Below are 18,849 nucleotides of genomic sequence, written 5' to 3'. Positions count from 1 at the left end.
GATGGCCGGCTATCACTTTCGAAAATAAGCTGGATAGTAACATAGTAGATGATGGCAGAAAAAGACCTGCATGGTCCATCCAGTCTGCCCAACAAGATAAACTCATATGTGTATACCTTACCTTGATTTGTACCTGTCTTTTTCAGGGCACAGACCATATAAGTCTGCCCAGCAGTACTCCCCGCCTCCCATCACCGGCTCTGGCACAGACCGTATAAGTCTGCCCTCCACTATCCTCGCCTCCCAAACACCAACCCCTCTTCCCCCCACCTGCTCCGCCACCCAATTTCGGCTAAGCTTCTGAGGATCCATTCCTTCTGCACAGGATTCCTTTATGCATGTTTGAATTCCGATACCGTTTTCATCTCCACCACCTCCCGCGGGAGGGCATTCCAAGCATCCACCACCCTCTCTGTGAAAAAATACTTCCTTACATCTTTCCTGAGTCTGCCCCCCTTCAATGTCATTTCATGTCCTCTTGTTCTACCGCCTTCCCATCTCCGGAAAAGATTTGTTTGCGGATTAATACCTTTGTTCGTGTTATGTTGTGAGGTGAGTATTTTCTGTGTTAAGTTTTAGCTTAAATGCATCCACCCATGAGTGCATGATATGGAGACTTTGGTTGATTTAATTGGAGATTTCCTTTAGATCTTGTTTAAATGGGATGTAGATCGTTACGTCATCTGCGTTGAGATTTTGGTTTGATAATAGGTTGGCCAAGGGTATCATCATTAAGTATCCATGAGGCTGAAGTAGTCGAGTTAGATGTCACTTGGTATGATCGTGTGGTTAGGAATCCCTTGAACCAGTTGAGAACATTACCTCCAATTCCAAAGTACTCAAGGATGTGTAATAGTATTCCATGATCAACCATGTCAAAGGCGCTTGACATGTCAAATTGTAGGAGTAATATGTTTTTTCCAGTTGCAATCATTTGTTTGAATTTAGTCATGAGTGTAACTAGTACTGTTTCTGTACTGTGGTTAGACCTAAATCCTGACTGGGAGTCGTGGAGTATTGAGAATTTGTTTAGGTAATCTGTAAGTTGTTTGGTTACCATCCCTTCCGTAAGTTTGATTATTAAGGGAATGGATGCTACTGGCCTGTAGGTGGTTATTTCACTGGCACTTTTCTTTGTGTCTTTGGGTATGGGGGTAAGTAATATGTTTCCTTTCTCCTTCGGAAAGAGTCCATTTTGTAGCATGTAATTTAAGTGTTTCGTTATGTCTGTTATAAATTGTTGAGGAGCAGATGTCATAAGGTTGTTTGGACATATGTCTAGTTTACAGTTAGATTTAGCAAATCTTTTGAGCGTTTGGGAAATGACATCCTCTGATAATGTCTCGAAGTTGGTCCATGTTCTGTCTGCTGGGTATACACCAGGGTCTGGGTCTAAACAGTCGAGGAGTTCTGCATAGTCGATGGTACTGACAGGTATCTTAAGTCGCAATTGTACGATTTTCTTGTTGAAGTATCTTGCGAGATTGTCTGCTCCTGGTGTGTCTTTATTGTTGGTTGTGACTGGTGTGGTATCTAGTAGTTTGTTCACGAGTTGGAAGAGTTTATGTGTGTCTTTGTAATTTGGTCCAATTTCAGTTTTGTAATATAATCTTTTAGTTTGTCTTATGGTGTATTTGTATTTTCTTTGGAGTTGTTTCCAGGCGTTGTTTCAGTTTGGCTATCTCACACTGATTATTATCACTTAGCTGGTTAAGTGCTATTTAACTGGCCAGGAGCCGTTGTTAAGCCAGTCTACTAAAATGAATCACTCACAAATTATTTCTTGACCCTTATTTCCACGTTCAAAGAAAACCACAGAAACACAGCAGGTCAGAATGTTCTGCCACAATCCCATCAGAATGGGTTGTCTTCAACACTACACAAGCAAACGTTTCCCCTGCAGCTGTGTCATCTCCAGAACTACGCTCCAAACTACACCACAACCTCTTCACAAGTTGACCCAATCTCGACAGTCTCACTCCTGCAACTGTTGACAGCCCCTTCCCTAAGGCTTTTACTAGAACATATTCAGTCTGAAGAGAAGCACAAAAGTTAGCTCCACTTTTAGATTGTATCATCTGTCTCTCTGCTGCCGCTCCTGAACTGAGACTACAAATGGTTCCCACTGCTACCGGAAGCACCTGTTTACTGTACCTCCTAAATGGTGGCCAAGTCCTCAGCTGCAGCCATCAACTCCTCATCAGATGCTGAAGGACAGAAATAACATGTCTTTGTAGATTCCTGAATTTCAGCTACAACAGCAGTCAGAGGTAAGCCACGAGATGTCACCAGCAGATGTAGATATCTTGGCAGCTTTTAAAATCTCTCTTTCTATTTATTTGTTTGCTTGGATTTAGCGTAGGCCTTTGCATTGATAGCTCAAGGAGAGTTACATTAAGGCACAGTGAATATTTCCTTGTACTCAGGCGGCTTGCAAGCTAAGAAGTAGGCACAAGGTGATAATCAAGGGTTTTAGCAAAAAAAAGTTCTACAGCCTTCCTTCCCTGATTAAAGACCGCAGACAACCCCTCTTCACAAGAAAGGAGACTATAAACATCTGGCTTTTTCTGCTAAGGGGGAAGGTGTACAATCAGAGTATAAAAAAAATTTCAAGGAAAAATGTTGTTAGATAGGACACTACTTATACATCCACTCAAAGATGGCTACCTTGGCTCTTAGTGCATGTACTTTATCATGTATACTTGACCTTCTGCAGTAATGCATGCCTCATTTGCATTTCATTCAGACTCCTAAGAATTATGTAAAGCACCTTTATTGTAGAGTGCTTTGGAGCGTAAGAAAATCATTACATAAAAATAAGCACTGCTTTAGAGAGATCACTATGGTCTCTCAAAACACTTTTTCCAGAGTATTAGAGTATTAGAGACAGAAGCATTCAAATGATATTAATATGGATCAATAGAAGGTACAGGTGCCTGATCTCTAGGTTCATAGTGCATAAATCTCCATGATTAGCTGCCTTGAAAGAAAGCCTGCAGTTCACCAAGGTACCTACCTCTCGAGGGGCTTGGACATCAATGAATTCCTGATAGATCCTGTGGGCCTTAGCGGGCAGTTTGGCAGCTGAACGAGTTTTCTTGAACTCTTCACAGGCCATCCAGAACTCAAGATTTTCCTCACTAAATTCAGTCTTCAAGAATGTCTGAAAAGCAGACAGTCCATCTGTAGGTTTAAAAAAAGCTATTTTATTAAGGGAAAGAGGAAAGAAAACAAGGAAGGAAAAGCCCTTGACATTAAGATATTTAAGCTGAATTAGAGTTGCTGAGCTTAGTTCTTCCTGAGCTGACAGTATGAATCCTCTAGGCATGGATGTTGCTGCTTTACAGAAAGGTTCTGATTTTTCCTAGTATGTAAGTCAGAGGTGATGGATGAATATTCATCAATGGGTCCAAAGAACAGCAAAGGCAGTCCACGAAACCAGCCAAAGGTTCCTTCTTTCCTGGACCACCTCTGCTGTTCTTTGGACCTTTTTTTGACTTTGCGGAGGTTTTCTACTTTTCATTGCTTTTGAATATTCATCACTACCAAAAAGCTGTCCATAAAGAACATTTTCTGTGTTTGGTATTTTTCAATTATAGATTTAGGTTTTTGTTAAAAAGAAGATGGACATATGATATGCAGGAGTGGCCTGGACTGCAGTGGACATCCAAACTGTAGTACATGTGGCTCAGGACAGGGTAGTGCCATTAGGTATTGGTTCTAATTGGCCATTCCTTAACTGGCTAGGTTAGGAGTGGTCGGGGGTTCAAATTTGTGCAGAACTGCTATTTAGCCAGTTAGAGGCTAACTGGCTAAGTATGCTGATAAAGTTCAAACAGCAAAAAGGCTGGCATAACTTTATCTGTTGAGTTAACCAGGCTCTTGTCTGAATATCAACCAGTGCCTAGTTAATCTCTGGGTTGCTGTACTAACCCGGACATTCAATGCCAGAGGCCAGACATGCCCTGGCACTGAATATCAGGAGTTAATTTGGCCCGCAGCTGTATATGGCTTACAAGCCACTTACCACTGCAGACTGAATATCAGGCCCAAAATGTTAAATTTATTTATTTATACCTTTTTCAGTAGTAGCTTAAGGTGAGTTACATTCAGGCTACACTGAGTACTTCCCTCTCCCTGGAGGGTTCATACTCTAAGTCTGTATCTGAGGCAGTGGAGGGTTAAGTGACTGGCTCAAGATCACAAGGAGCAGCAGTAGGATTAGAACTAGGCACCTCTGGATGTCAAGACCAGTGCTCTAACCACTAGGCCACTCCTCCATTATTATAATGGCTTTCCAAACTTACTTGTGTGTCTGCATAATTAATGTTGTTTTTGTGGTAAATAAATCTCAACTATCAGCATAGAAAGAGAAGCTCACACACAGGGAAAGGAGAAGTGGAGGGTAAGTGAACTGGGAGAGAGGAGGAGGGCTGGGAATAGGGAGAGCAGGACTAAAGAATGGCACGGGGACAAAGTGTTCTGTCTCCATCCCCGCCCCATCCCCGCAGACTGTCTCCGTCCACACCCCATCCCCATAGGCCTTGTCTCCGGCCCTGCCCTGTCCCCGCAGGCTCTGTCCCTGTCTCCGCCCCATCCCCATGGGCTCTGTCCTCATCTGCAGAAGACTCAAACAATTATGATTTTATATTTAAATCTTTACAAATAGAAAGCAATAATAACAGTGAGCAGCTATAATAACCCTCCTCACCACCACCCTCTACCCTTCCAACCCCAACAAAAGCTGATTTCTACTACCCCAAGGAATCCTAATCCACCCTGTTAAAATGTCCATGGGTACAAAATAGAACCTATTCTGTATGCCCTAGAGGGGAGAAATATGCCCTATGCACTGTTATGATTTTTTAATCTGTGGATGAATACAAAGTCATCAATCTCAGGGTTCAGTCTAGCTCTCTTGTCTTCCACAGTCCTTCCTGAAATAGAAAATGTCTTCTTAGAAGATGTGCTGGTAGCAGGAATCTACAGGATCCACCATGCAAATGTTGCTAGTTGTGGCCAGCATGTTTGCTTGTTTTTCCAAAAAATCAAAATATCATTGACTGCATCACTCAAACAGTCCAGTTCATTAACAGGCTTCAAAGTAGAAAATGACACAGGGACAAAGTTTGTCCCCATCCTCATGGGCTCTGTCCCCGCCCCGTCCCCGTGGGATCTGTCCCTGCCCCATCCCTGCAAGCTCTGTCCCCGTCCCCATCCCTGCAGTTACTGCGGGTCCCCGTTCCCGTGTCATTCTCTAAGCAGGACTGTCCCAAGCCAGGAAAGCACCCCATGCAACACACCCCCTGAAGCCTCTATCTGCCCACTGTGTCACAGCCAAGCAGGGAAGACAATGGACAGGACACAATTTTGGAGCCCCCACCTCCCTTGTGCCCTGTGCAGCTGCACTGCCCACACATAGCTCGCTATGACCCTGCAGGACAGAAGAAGGAGAGGGTGAGAGGACCAGGAATGGAGTGGACAGAGGGTGAGAGGACCAGGGACTAAGGTGGAAGAAGAGAGAGAATTGAAGATTAAAAAGATTGAGGAAACAGGATGGAGGCAGAAAGGTTGTGCATCTAGGATGGAGGAAAAGGGGTAATAGGGGAAGTTTCATTTCATTTCTTTCTTTTGTACTACACTCCCAGTAAAGCAAGACTGCTCAAGATGTGGGATAACATTTAGTATGAAGGGAGGGAAGATCCAGATTGAGGGGATGAGGGAGATGTCCCCACCATTGCTCCCTCACTCCCCCCCCAAAAAAAATTCTGTGTGCTCTTTTTCACAAACGCCCCCACCTAGCACCTGGTACCAATTCCTTCTCCCTCCCTCCCTCCCTCTCTCTCTCACACACACACAAATGCATAGACATACACATGCGCACACATACACACACACACACACACACACCTCTGCTCAATTGTTTCATTTACTCACACCCCTCCCCACCCCATAATGTCTCTCTCAGCCCTTCAAAAATCCCTCATCCAGCCTTTCCTCACACCTCCAATGATTCCCTTACCACCATGATCTCAATACTTCCTCATCTACCATTTCAATTATCTCAGTCCATACCATCCTCACAGCCACTGATTTAAGTCAGCAGGAGGAACAGCAGGAGAGCGGATGCACCTTGGACCACATCCTTCTTTTCTGGTGCCCAGAGCCCAATTGTTGCTTTGAATCATGCAGCTAACCACTGAACCACACAGCCTTATAGAACCAGTGTAAATCCTGGAATTTTAAAATAACTGACAAGTAGCCAATACAGCACACATACTTTCTAAATTTAGAACATCTAGGAAACTTAAAATCAGCGTTAATTTACAGAAAAGCAGAAATCCATGACCTTGCATGGAGGGAAGCCCTAAATAAAGAGCAGTGTCAATAGAGAAGTCTAGAAGAGATGAAAGCATGGACCAAAAATACAAAACCTTAAGCACGAGCACTTATGCTATGTCTTGCCGACACTTAACTGTTGCCAGTATGCTATAACCTACATCCACCCAAGTCCCTCCACTGGCCACACCCCCTAGAAGTTGCACACAACACTAGCACCTAATTATCAGTGCTAATTAAGTAGTTAAATTACGTGCACAAATTAGGTGTATGCCCAAATTTGAGCACGCAATTTTGAGTGCTATATATAGAATTAGGGGGTAAGTGTAAAGTCGGACACCCAATTTTATGGAATTAGGGACAAATAAATAAATAAAAATAGGTGCTAAATTTAAGCAACCTGTTGTATAATGAGGGGCTAAATGTGAAGCGCATGATTTCCACATATAAGGTGGCAATTGTCAAAGAGATTTCTATATGCAAAGTGGTGTTTATCCACAGAAATCCTTTTGGTTCAAAATGTGCTATACCACGCGTCTGCAGTTCAAAGTTCTTAGTGCCACTAAGTAGCACCACATGAACATTAGAGGCTTATAGACTTAGTATAGAGATTCCAGGTTGGCAGAAAACTACTACTACTACTACTATTTAGCATTTCTATAGCGCTACAAGGCATACGCAGCGCTGCACAAACATAGAAGAAAGACAGTCCCTGCTCAAAGAGCTTACAATCTAATAGACAAAAAATAAATAAAGTAAGCAAATCAAATCAATTAATGTGAACGGGAAGGAAGAGAGGAGGGTAGGTGGAGGCGAGTGGTTACAAGTGGTTACGAGTCAAAAGCAATGTTAAAGAGGTGGGCTTTCAGTCTAGATTTAAAGGTGGCCAAGGATGGGGCAAGAAGTAGGGGCTCAGGAAGTTTATTCCAGGCGTAGGGTGCAGCGAGACAGAAGGCGCGAAGTCTGGAGTTGGCAGTAGTGGAGAAGGGAACAGATAAGAAGGATTTATCCATGGAGCGGAGTGCACGGGAAGGGGTGTAGGGAAGGACGAGTGTGGAGAGATACTGGGGAGCAGCAGAGTGAGTACATTTATAGGTTAGTAGAAGAAGTTTGAACAGGATGCGAAAACGGATAGGGAGCCAGTGAAGGGTCTTGAGGAAAGGGGTAGTATGAGTAAAGCGACCCTGGCGGAAGATGAGACGGGCAGCAGAGTTTTGAACCGACTGGAGAGGGGAGAGGTGACTAAGTGGGAGGCCAGCAAAAAGCAGATTGCAGTAGTCTAAACGAGAGGTGACAAGGGTTTTGGTAGAGTGTTCGGAAAGAAAGGGGCGGATTTTATGGATGTTGTAAAGAAAGAAACGACAGGTCTTGGCAATCTGCTGGATATGAGCAGAGAAGGAGAGAGAAGAGTCAAAGATGACCCCAAGATTTCGAGCTGAGGAGACAGGGAGAATGAGAGAGCCATCAACAGAAATAGAAAACGGGGGGAGCGGGGAGGTGGGTTTGGGGGGGAAAATGAGAGCTCGGTTTTGGTCATATTTAATTTCAGGTGGCGTTGAGACATCTAGACAGCAATGTCAGACAAGCACGCTGAAACTTTGGTTTGGATGCAAGGTGAGATATCAGGGGTAGAAAGGTAGATTTGGGAGTCATCAGCATAGAGATGGTAGGAAAAGCCATGGGATGAGATTAATGAACCAAGGGAAGAAGTGTAGATAGAAAAGAGGAGGGGACCAAGAACAGAACCCTGAGGTATGCCGACAGGCAGAGGGATAGAAGTAGAAGAGGATCCACCAGAGTGAACACTAAAGGTGCGGAGGGAGAGGTAGGAAGAGAACCAGGAAAGGACAGAGCCCTGGAATCCAAGTGTGGACAGGGTATCGAGAAGTATGCTGTGATCGACAGTGTCAAAAGCAGTGGAAAGATCAAGAAGAATGAGGATGGAATATTGACCTCTGGATTTAGCCAGTAATAGGTCATTGGAGACTTTAGTAAGCGCAGTTTCGGTTGAGTGGAGAGGGCGAAAACCAGATTGTAGTGGGTCAAGAATAGCATGTGAGGAGAGAAAATCAAGGCAGCGGCGGTGAACAGCACGCTCAAATAATTTGGAGAGAAAAGGAAGAAGGGAGATGGGTCGGTCATTAGAGGGACAAGTAGGGTCGAGTGAAGGCTTCTTAAGGAGAGGTGTGACCACAGCATGTTTAAAGGCAGCAGGGACAGTCACAGTGGAAAGTGAGAGGTTGAGAATGTGACAGATAAAAGGAATAAGAGCAGGAGAGATGGCATTAAGAAGGTGGGTGGGAATGGGATCAGAGGAACAGGTGGTACATTTTGAGGAAGAAAGGAGAAGTGTAGTTTCCTCAATAGTAACTTCAGGAAAGGAGGAAAGGGAATGAGGGGAAGGAGAGAGAGGGGAACGGACTAGTGGAGGGAGAGGTGGTGAGGTAGAGAAAGCAAGGTTTATCTTTTCAACCTTGTTGTGAAAGAATTCAGCAAGGGTCTGAGGAGATAATGAAGGGGGAGTTGGGGGAGGGGGCACCTTGAGGAGAGAGTTCAATGTGGTGAAGAGAAGTCAAGGATTAGAACCAAGAGAGTTGGTCAGTTGGATATAATAATCCTGTTTGGCACGTAAAACAGCAGATTGGAAGGAGGTCAGCATGAACTTAAAGTGTAAGAAATCAGCAAGGGCCCGAGATTTCCGCCAGAGGCGTTCGGTGGAGCGGGTACAGGAACGTAGGTAGCGCATATTAGAAGTCAGCCAAGGTTGGGGTTTTGTACGCCTTACAGGGCGGGTCATCAAAGGTGCAAGAGTGTCTAAGGCAGAGGATAGAGTATTGTTGTAAGAAGAAACAGCCTCGTTGACAGATGTGGGTGGTGCCACAGTAGAGAGGAGGTTTGAAACATGGGAGGATAGAGATGAAGGGTCAATATCGTGAAGATTCCTAGATAAATTAGATAAGATAGGACGGGACTGGGAGGGAGGAGATTTAAGTGTGAAAGTTATAAGATGGTGATCAGAGGAGGGAAGATCAGAGGCAAGGAAACTAGAGGGTGAACAGTTGGAGGAGAAGATGAGATCAAGACAGTGACCATTTTGATGAGTGGGGGAGGTGGAGCATAGTTGGAGATTAAAGGACGACGTTAAAGCGAGTAACTTGGAAATATAAGATTTGGAAGGATCATTAGCAGGAATATTAAAGTCACCAAGGATGAGAGAGGGGGAGGAAGGATCATGGAAGAAGGCAAGCCAGGCATCAAAGTCACTGAGAAAGGATGACAGGGACTTATCAGGGGGACGATAAATGACCGCTATTCGAAGAGGCAGAGGAGAGAAAAGGCGGATAGAGTGGACTTCAAAGGAGGAAAAACAGTGAGATTGAGGTGGAAGAAGGGGTTGAAATCTGGAGGGGGGAGAGAGAAGTAGTCCAACACCGCCCCCATGGCCAGCAGGGCAAGGAGTATGTGAAAATAGATAACCGCCATGGCACAGGGCTGCGACTGAAGCAGAGTCATCAGGGCAGAGCCAGGTTTCTGTTATGGCGAGCAGATGGAGGTGACGCGAGATAAAGAGGTCATGGATATAGGCGAGTTTGTTACAGATAGAGCGGGCATTCCATAGGGCACAAGAGAAGGGCAGAGAAGAGGAGGGGAGTAGAGAAATAGAGATGAGGTTAGAGAGGTCGCGGTGAGATCTGTAGAGTTGGGATAATAGTTGGTGAGGGGGGCCAGGATTGGGATTGATGTCACCGACTGAGAGTAAGAGAAGGAGTAAAAGAGAGCGGAGGAGAGTAGGAGAGGTGTGGCCATGAAGGCGTCGAAGGCGAGAGGTATTTAGGTGGAATGGGGAAGGCAAAATGGACAGAAGAAAGAGGCGGAGATTAAAAGCCAAGAGGGAGGAAGAGGGTAGGAGAGAAGGTGAGGTGATGAAGTCGATGGATGGGCAGTGAGTTCCTGTAGCGGAGAGAGGTAGGGGGTGAGGGAAAAGATTAGGAAGGGACAGGGCTAGGAAGAGAATATGAATAGGGGCCATAAATGACTGAGGTACTTTAGCAAGGAGGCCCTGAGTGGATCGGAGTGGACCTGGGTGTCACCCCGGAGAAGGCTGTAAGGATATGCAGATGAGCTGCAAGTCCTCCACAGCACCTGAAAGGCAGCCGGTGGTAGAGCTGGGCACCTCTCAGCTGAGGAAAGGCTTACCAGGGGTTAGGCCGAAGCCAGCATTCCTCCCCCTGAAGGTCGCCTGAAAAGGTAGATGAAGAAGTCTTGAGGGTACCTGGGAGCTGAGAGAAGTATAGGTGGTGGAAGTTGATGATGCTGGGTATTGAAGGAAGGTACTGATGTCAGAAAGAAGGTGGGACATTCTTGATGATATCAAGGTACTGGAAGTGTTAGTCTCGGTCTTGATGCTGTAGTGACCTCAATTACGGTGTGTTGGAAGTTAAGAATGTCAGAAATATCATACTGGGTCAGAGCTATAATCCACTGATCCCAGGATCCTGTCTTCAATGGTGGCCAACCTAGGTTGCTTGGAAGACGTATGTAACAGATTCTCATGGGGACAACCATTCTTTGTTCTTCACTCCCAACTCCCAGCAGTAAGAGAAATTCCTCAAACCTACCTGGCTAATAGTTGTCCAAACCTTTTTTTAAACCCAGTTTTGCCAACAGCTCCGTCTTTGACTCTGTCTTATTTGGGGCTGACACTTTGACTTATGGAAACCAATTGATTATGTGAATTTTGCTTTGCTGTTTTGGAGATATCCAGCCTGTCAAGGAAATATGTTCTTTTTGTATATCTTTTCAAATATTGAAGAAACAAAATCAGTCCTATCTCCAGATTGTCTGACTTCAGTGTTTTCTCAGTATTTGTATTTTGTGGATAGTATAACTGTTAGTTCTTTCCTTTTGATTGATTGACGTTCCTTTTTTAATATTATAACTTTTGACTATAAACCACATTGACCTGTGAGTCAGCAAATGCAGTATAACAAATAATAAACATAAACATAAGAGGTTGTGAATGGAACTAAGTGCATCATAACTTAAATCTACATTGTTATGCAGGGTTATGGCTAAGATTAACAATCACATGATCGCTGTCCTTTTTGTCATGTCACTTTGCTCTTGCTGCATTCTCCCTATGTCGTCACTGTAGGGGTCATCACCTCCCTAAATTGTAAGGCTTGCCAAGAAACGTGACAGCCAGATTGTGATGTCTGCTAGAAAAGCAGGTTCCCAGGCCATGAGACTGTGAGAATGGCCTTAGTGTCACCCCTCTTCTGAGACTGAGGCAGTAGAAACCAGGGAGAGCCTGTAGCCCCTTCTGACCTGATGGGAGGACCAAGCACAGTTTTCACACACGCTTTCTGTGCAGTTTGCCCAGCTATGCTACTAGAGCTACTAGAAGCTGAGAGAATGCTGCAGGATTTAGGTTCTCTACCTTTTGTCTGTCTTGTACGAATTTAAGCAATTAAACCCAGATTGTTAATATATAACACACAGCATCTCTGTGGCTGTATGTGTAAGCACAAAAGTGTTCATCTATGTTTTCTCTACGTATCAGTATCTACAATTATACCAAACAGGAGAACAATCAGATATGTTCAGCGATGACTTTTGTTTTTTGGGGGGGTTTTTTAACAATGAGAAAGTACGTAAAGCTTTTCTAAAAACAATCTCCTTTATCACCTTCTGTACTTCCAGACAAAGGAATATTGATCACAATGAAGTTTGCAATGTTCCCTTTATCTTACTCCTACAAGTTATGTCATCTTCTTTTGCTCTTCCTCTTTGTCTGTAAACTTTTCTGCATCATTCGTATCATCTTTCAAAATTCAGTTCTTCTTTCTGTGTTTTGCCAAATTTCCAGCACTGACTATTGCCATACTAGTGGAACGGCAAGTGTTCACAAGTTTTCCTCCTTAAGTGCATCTTAAAATATGTGTGAGCTCCATAGTATGCCTAATTTCAGCCACAGGATGTGCATAGGTTGGTGGAATGAAAACAGTGTGCATACATTTGATTTTCACGTGAAAGTGCATTCTTTCTCCTCACCTTCTCCCCACAAGTGAAAAGTAGGGATGGGCTGTCACTTGTAACAAAATGGAAAATGTCAATGACATATCCCATCTCACAGTATGTCATTAACAAATGAAAATGAACACATAAAGCACAACATTTTGTGTTTCTTTCATTTGTCAATAATAGTGTGCACTATTTGCAAACAGGGCATACTCTTTCGTAATACAGTACAGTCTCGATTATCTAACCTAAGCGGGACCAACCTGTTGTCAGATAACTGAAAAGTCAGATAATACGGAAAACACTGCATAAACCCCTCAAACAATACATAAACAAAGGCACAGGTTCCCGATTTTCAAAAATTGTTCTAAAACAAAGACTTTTAATAGAAATAAATGCAATGACATCACTGGGGGAGTCTGTCAGATATGCCAGCTGGTTAGATTACCCGAAGGTCAGATAATCAAGACTGTACTATAGTGTGTGTATTTGTGAACCATTGTGCATGCAGAAATGAATGCACACTATCAGAAAACAGTGTTCACTCTTAATAACTTTGACCCTGAAACCAGTGGTGTACCTACCATGGATGCCACCCAGGCAAAGCACCTCCTTCTCCAAGCAAGGGGGTGCACTGAGCAGTTGCGTGGCTATTGGCTCTGTTAGTCTCCTGCCCCAGAACAGGAAGTTGACATTAGAGGGGGCAGGAGACTGGCAGAGACGACAGTTGCCAACTGCTCAGTACACCCCCTTGGTGCCTGCACCCAGGGTGGATTGCCCCCACCGCCCCACCCTTGGTACGCAAGAGCCTGAAACAAAAATGAAGACTAACCAACACAAAATGAACAATGCTGCAAACAACAGGGGAAACGAAATAAAAATTTGGGAGCTGCCCATCCCTAGTGAAGAGTATATGCAGACTTTTGCTAATTTTCAACAAGAAACAACATGGGGTGTTTCTGCTGGAAAATTTGCATAAGCATCAGTGTAAAAATTGCCCACAGAGGTGGCAGTAATTAAAATTGTATTAGTCCAAGGGTACATTTACCCACAGGATTTGAACCAATAATCTAAATGAACTTTGGCTTGGTTATTGCTTTAGGGAGAAGTGCACAGAACACACCTGCCTTTTCTGCACACAATCTGTATACATTTCTTTGAAGGGGTGAACAAACGTGGATAAAGGTGAGCTGTTCGATATTGTGTATCTGCATTTTCAAAAGGCATTTATTTATTTATTGCATTTGTATCCCACATTATCCCAACTCTTTGCAGGTTCAATGTGGCTTACAATTCATCATGGATACTGGAGGTAGAAGAGAATATACATTTGGTTTTACAGAGAGTTTGGGTTACATGGTGGTGAAATACATGATAGTTTTAAAGCAAAAGACATTAAAGAACATTTCTGGATATATTAAGATAGTGCAGTTACACGTGTTGATCTTTGTGATATATTTTGTCAAAGAGATAAGTTTTCAATAGTTTGCGGAAGTTGGTCAATTCATAGACCGTTTTCAGGTTGCCTGGCAACGCGTTCCAGAGTTGTGTGCTTGTATAGGAAAAGGTTGATGCATGCATTAATTTATATTTCAAGCCTTTACAATTCGGAGGATGAAGATTGAGGAATGTGCGAGAAGATTTTTTTGCGTTTCTGGGTGGTAGTTCTATTAGGTCTGACATATATGACATATATATATTTGACAAAGTACCTCATGAAAGACTCCAGTAGAAACTGGAGAGTCATGGGATAGGAGTTTAGTAGTGTTCTATTGTGGATTAAAAACTGGTTAAAAGATAGAAAACAGAGAGTAGGGTTAAATGGTCAGTATTCTCAATGAAGAAGGGTACATAGTGGGGTTCCCTAGGGCTCTGTGCTGGGACTGCAGCTTTTTAACATTTTTATAAATGACCTAGAGATGGGAGTAACTAGTGAGGTAATTAAATCTGCAGATGACACAAAGTTATTCAAAGTTGTTAAATCGCAAAAGGAGTGTGAAAAATTACAAAAGAACCTTACAGGAGACTGGGCATCCAAATGGCAGATGACTTTTAATGTGAGCAAGTGGAAAATGATGCATGTGGGAAAGAGGAACCTGAACTATAGCTAAGTAATGCAAGGCTCCACATTAGGAGTCACCAACCAGGAAAAGGATCTAGGCGTCATCGTTGATGATACTTTGAAACCCTCTACTCAGTGTGTGGCGGCGGTGGTGAAGAAAGCAAATAGAATGATAGGTATTATTAGGAAAGGAATGGAAAACAAAAATTAGGATGTTATAATGCCTTTGTATCGCTCCATGGTGCGACCGCAGCTTGAATATTGTGTTCAATTCTGGTCGCCGCATCTAAAAAAAGATATGGTGGAATTACAAAAGGTACAGAGAAGGGCGACAAAAATGATAAAAGGGATGGGACAACTTCCCTTTGAGGAAAGGCTAAAGTGGCTAGGACTCTTCAGCTTGGAGAGAAGATGATTGAGGGGAGATAAGATAGAGGTCTATAAAATAATGAGTGAAGTGGAATGGGTAGACGTAAATCACTTGTTTACACTTTTCAAAAATACTAGGACTAGGGGCATGCAATGAAGCTGCAAAGTAGTACATTTAAAACAAATCTGAGAAAATATTTCTTCACTCAACGTGTAATTAAACTCTGGAATTCATTGCCAGATAATATAGTAAATGCAGTTAGTTTAGTGGGGTTTGAAAATAGTTTGGATAGCTTCCTAAAAGAAAAATCTGTAAGCCATTATTAAAATAGACTTGGGGAAAATCCACTGCTATTTCTAGGATAAGCAGCATAAAATGTATTGTACTATTTTGGGATCTTGCCTGGTACATGTAAATTCAATTGGCCACTGTTGGAAACAGGATACTGGGCTTGATGGACCTACAGTCTCTCCCAGTATGGCAATACTTATGTACTTATGTATGATTGAGGTCTACAAAATCATGAGTGGTGTAGAACGAGTAGAGGTAAATCGATTATTTACTCGTTCCAAAAGCACAAAGAGTAGGGGACACTCAAGGAAGTTACATGAAAATACTTTTAAAACAAATAGGAGGAAATATTTTTTCACTCAACGAATAATTAAGCTCTGGAACTCTTTGCCAGAGGATGTGGCAACAGTGGTTAGCGTATCTGGGTTTAAAAAAGGTTTGGACAAGTTCCTGGAGGAAAAGTCCATAGTCTGCTATTGAGGCTGACATGGGAAAGCAACTGCTTGCCCTGGGATTGGTAGCATGGATTGTTGCCACGATTTGGGTATCTGCCAGGTTCTTGTGACCTGGCTTGGCCACTGTTGGAAACAGGATACTGGGCTAGTTGGACCATTGGTCTGACCCAGTATGGCTACTCTTATGTTCTATTATGTTCATATTTTTCATCTGAAAATATACAGGCAGTTTTGGTTATTCAAAACTATGCATGTACAGTGGTGGAAATAAGTATTTGATCCCTTGCTGATTTTGTAAGTTTGCCCACTGACAAAGACATGAGCAGCCCATAATTGAAGGGTAGGTTATTGGTAACAGTGAGAGATAGCACATCACAAATTAAATCCGGAAAATCACATTGTGGAAAGTATATGAATTTATTTGCATTCTGCAGAGGGAAATAAGTATTTGATCCCCCACCAACCAGTAAGAGATCTGGCCCCTACAGACCAGGTAGATGCTCCAAATCAACTCGTTACCTGCATGACAGACAGCTGTCGGCAATGGTCACCTGTATGAAAGACACCTGTCCACAGACTCAGTGAATCAGTCAGACTCTAACCTCTACAAAATGGCCAAGAGCAAGGAGCTGTCTAAGGATGTCAGGGACAAGATCATACACCTGCACAAGGCTGGAATGGGCTACAAAACCATCAGTAAGACGCTGGGCGAGAAGGAGACAACTGTTGGTGCCATAGTAAGAAAATGGAAGAAGTACAAAATGACTGTCAATCGACAAAGATCTGGGGCTCCACGCAAAATCTCACCTCGTGGGGTATCCTTGATCATGAGGAAGGTTAGAAATCAGCCTACAACTACAAGGGGGGAACTTGTCAATGATCTCAAGGCAGCTGGGACCACTGTCACCACGAAAACCATTGGTAACACATTACGACATAACGGATTGCAATCCTGCAGTGCCCGCAAGGTCCCCCTGCTCCGGAAGGCACATGTGACGGCCCGTCTGAAGTTTGCCAGTGAACACCTGGATGATGCCGAGAGTGATTGGGAGAAGGTGCTGTGGTCAGATGAGACAAAAATTGAGCTCTTTGGCATGAACTCAACTCGCCGTGTTTGGAGGAAGAGAAATGCTGCCTATGACCCAAAGAACACCGTCCCCACTGTCAAGCATGGAGGTGGAAATGTTATGTTTTGGGGGTGTTTCTCTGCTAAGGGCACAGGACTACTTCACCGCATCAATGGGAGAATGGATGGGGCCATGTACCGTACAATTCTGAGTGACAACCTCCTTCCCTCCGCCAGGGCCTTAAAAATGGGTCGTGGCTGGGTCTTCCAGCACGACAATGACCCAAAACATACAGCCAAGGCAACAAAGGAGTGGCTCAGGAAGAAGCACATTAGGGTCATGGAGTGGCCTAGCCAGTCACCAGACCTTAATCCCATTGAAAACATATGGAGGGAGCTGAAGCTGCGAGTTGCCAAGCGACAGCCCAGAACTCTTAATGATTTAGAGATGATCTGCAAAGAGGAGTGGACCAAAATTCCTCCTGACATGTGTGCAAACCTCATCATCAACTACAGAAGACGTCTGACCGCTGTGCTTGCCAACAAGGGTTTTGCCACCAAGTATTAGGTCTTGTTTGCCAGAGGGATTAAATACTTATTTCCCTCTGCAGAATGCAAATAAATTCATATACTTTCCACAATGTGATTTTCCGGATTTAATTTGTGATGTGCTATCTCTCACTGTTACCAATAACCTACCCTTCAATTATGGGCTGCTCATGTCTTTGTCAGTGGGCAAACTTACAAAATCAGCAAGGGATCAAATACTTATTTCCACCACTGTATCTCCAAGCTCCATTCTGGCCTGATACACCCCTCTCTTTCTCACGGCAGGTAAAAATATGCACACTGCAAACAATGTGCATATTTTTATCAACTCAAAGGCTGAACAATAATCCAAGCCCAAGCATCTACTCCTAAAATGCTTTTTACCCATGGAAAGGGCTTTGATTATTGCCCTCAGAGTTTGCAACCATTGATCCATTTGAAAATTGCCTCTTTTGGAAGTATACCTTCATACATCAATCTATTTTAAAATGTCCTCTATTCTATATGTGTGTATCACTGTATGGTATTTCTATTTCCTTCTATTCAGGTCAATATTCCACAGCAACAATATGCTTTGCACCATGATGAACATACAAATACTGTTGAATAAAATTTTGAGGGCATGCGGCCAAATTTGCACACGCAATTTTTGGCAATGTTTATAGAATTAGGGGTGTAAGTACAGTACATCTATCTATATGTTTCCTCTATATGTTTGTCTGCATAAAATTGATTTTTCTCTTTTTTATCCTGATATGTGGATTTCTTCTACTTGAATATATTTTACTAAGCATGTCTGCCCATGTACGTGAATATGTGCACACATGCACAGTACGGGTGGGTGTGTCTTTATCTCTTCCTACATTTGCTCAGCACTTTTTAAATCTAGCGTTAATCTCCCAAGCTGTCTGCCAGCATTTCTGTCTGTGGATATGTAGCCAGGACAAGGAATCTAGCCAACAGTGATAAACATGTTTAATCCATTTATCTTTCTGCAACTAACGTACAGCACTTTCCTCCAGTCTTTGAGAAATTATCTTTAATACTGCAAATATTTCTGACTCAAGAGCATTTCCCAGTATTCACTTTCACACCAGTGGACCACAGCAGCCCTGTCCCCTCTGCTGTTTGGAGGGTGTGTCTAGTTCTAGTTCCATCTGCTGCAGTCCTGGCTCCAGTGTTTACCTGCAGCCTCTGCCCTCTCCTCTTGATGTCATCCGGGGCTGACAATAAGGGGTAAGAGGAGGACAGTCCCTGCATAAGGAATGCCAAGCCAAATGCAAAGCGGAGATAAGGAGGACAAAAAAGGACTTTGAGAAAAAGTTAGCGTTAGAAGCGAAAATACATAGTAAAATTTTTTTTAGATACATTAAAAGCAGGAAGCCGGCTAAAGAATCGGTTGGGCCGCTGGACGAAAATGGTGTTAAAGGGGCGATCAGGGAAGACTGAGCCGTAGCGGAGAAATTAAATTAATTCTTTGCTTCGGTCTTCACCGAGGGGGATTTGGGAGGGACACTGGTGCCGGAAAACATATTTGAAGCGGGTGAGTCGGAGAAACTAAACAAATTCTCTGTAAACTTGGAGGATGTAATGGGTCAGTTCTGCAAACTGAAGAGTAGTAAATCGCCAGGACCTGATAGTATTCATCCCAGAGTATTAATAGAACAAAAAAATGAACTTGTAGAGCTACTGTTAG

At 43.3% G+C, this 18,849-nt stretch overlaps 1 protein-coding gene across 1 annotated transcript in view; it reads right to left on the bottom strand.

Moving 5' to 3' along the window:
- Window positions 1–18,849, bottom strand: part of RGS8 (regulator of G protein signaling 8) — a 65,959-nt gene that overhangs the window by 14,459 nt on the left and 32,651 nt on the right. The window contains exon 3 of the mRNA XM_030206369.1: window positions 3,017–3,183. Within this exon, the coding sequence (XP_030062229.1) occupies window positions 3,017–3,183 (167 nt within the window). The remainder of the gene's footprint in view (window positions 1–3,016; window positions 3,184–18,849) is intronic.

The sequence above is a fragment of the Microcaecilia unicolor genome, chromosome 6, assembly GCF_901765095.1.
Source record: "Microcaecilia unicolor chromosome 6, aMicUni1.1, whole genome shotgun sequence".
Classification (NCBI taxonomy): Eukaryota; Metazoa; Chordata; class Amphibia; order Gymnophiona; family Siphonopidae; genus Microcaecilia; species Microcaecilia unicolor.
The sequence above is the reverse complement of the archived record's forward strand: the minus strand, read 5'-3'. Positions and strand labels throughout refer to the sequence as shown.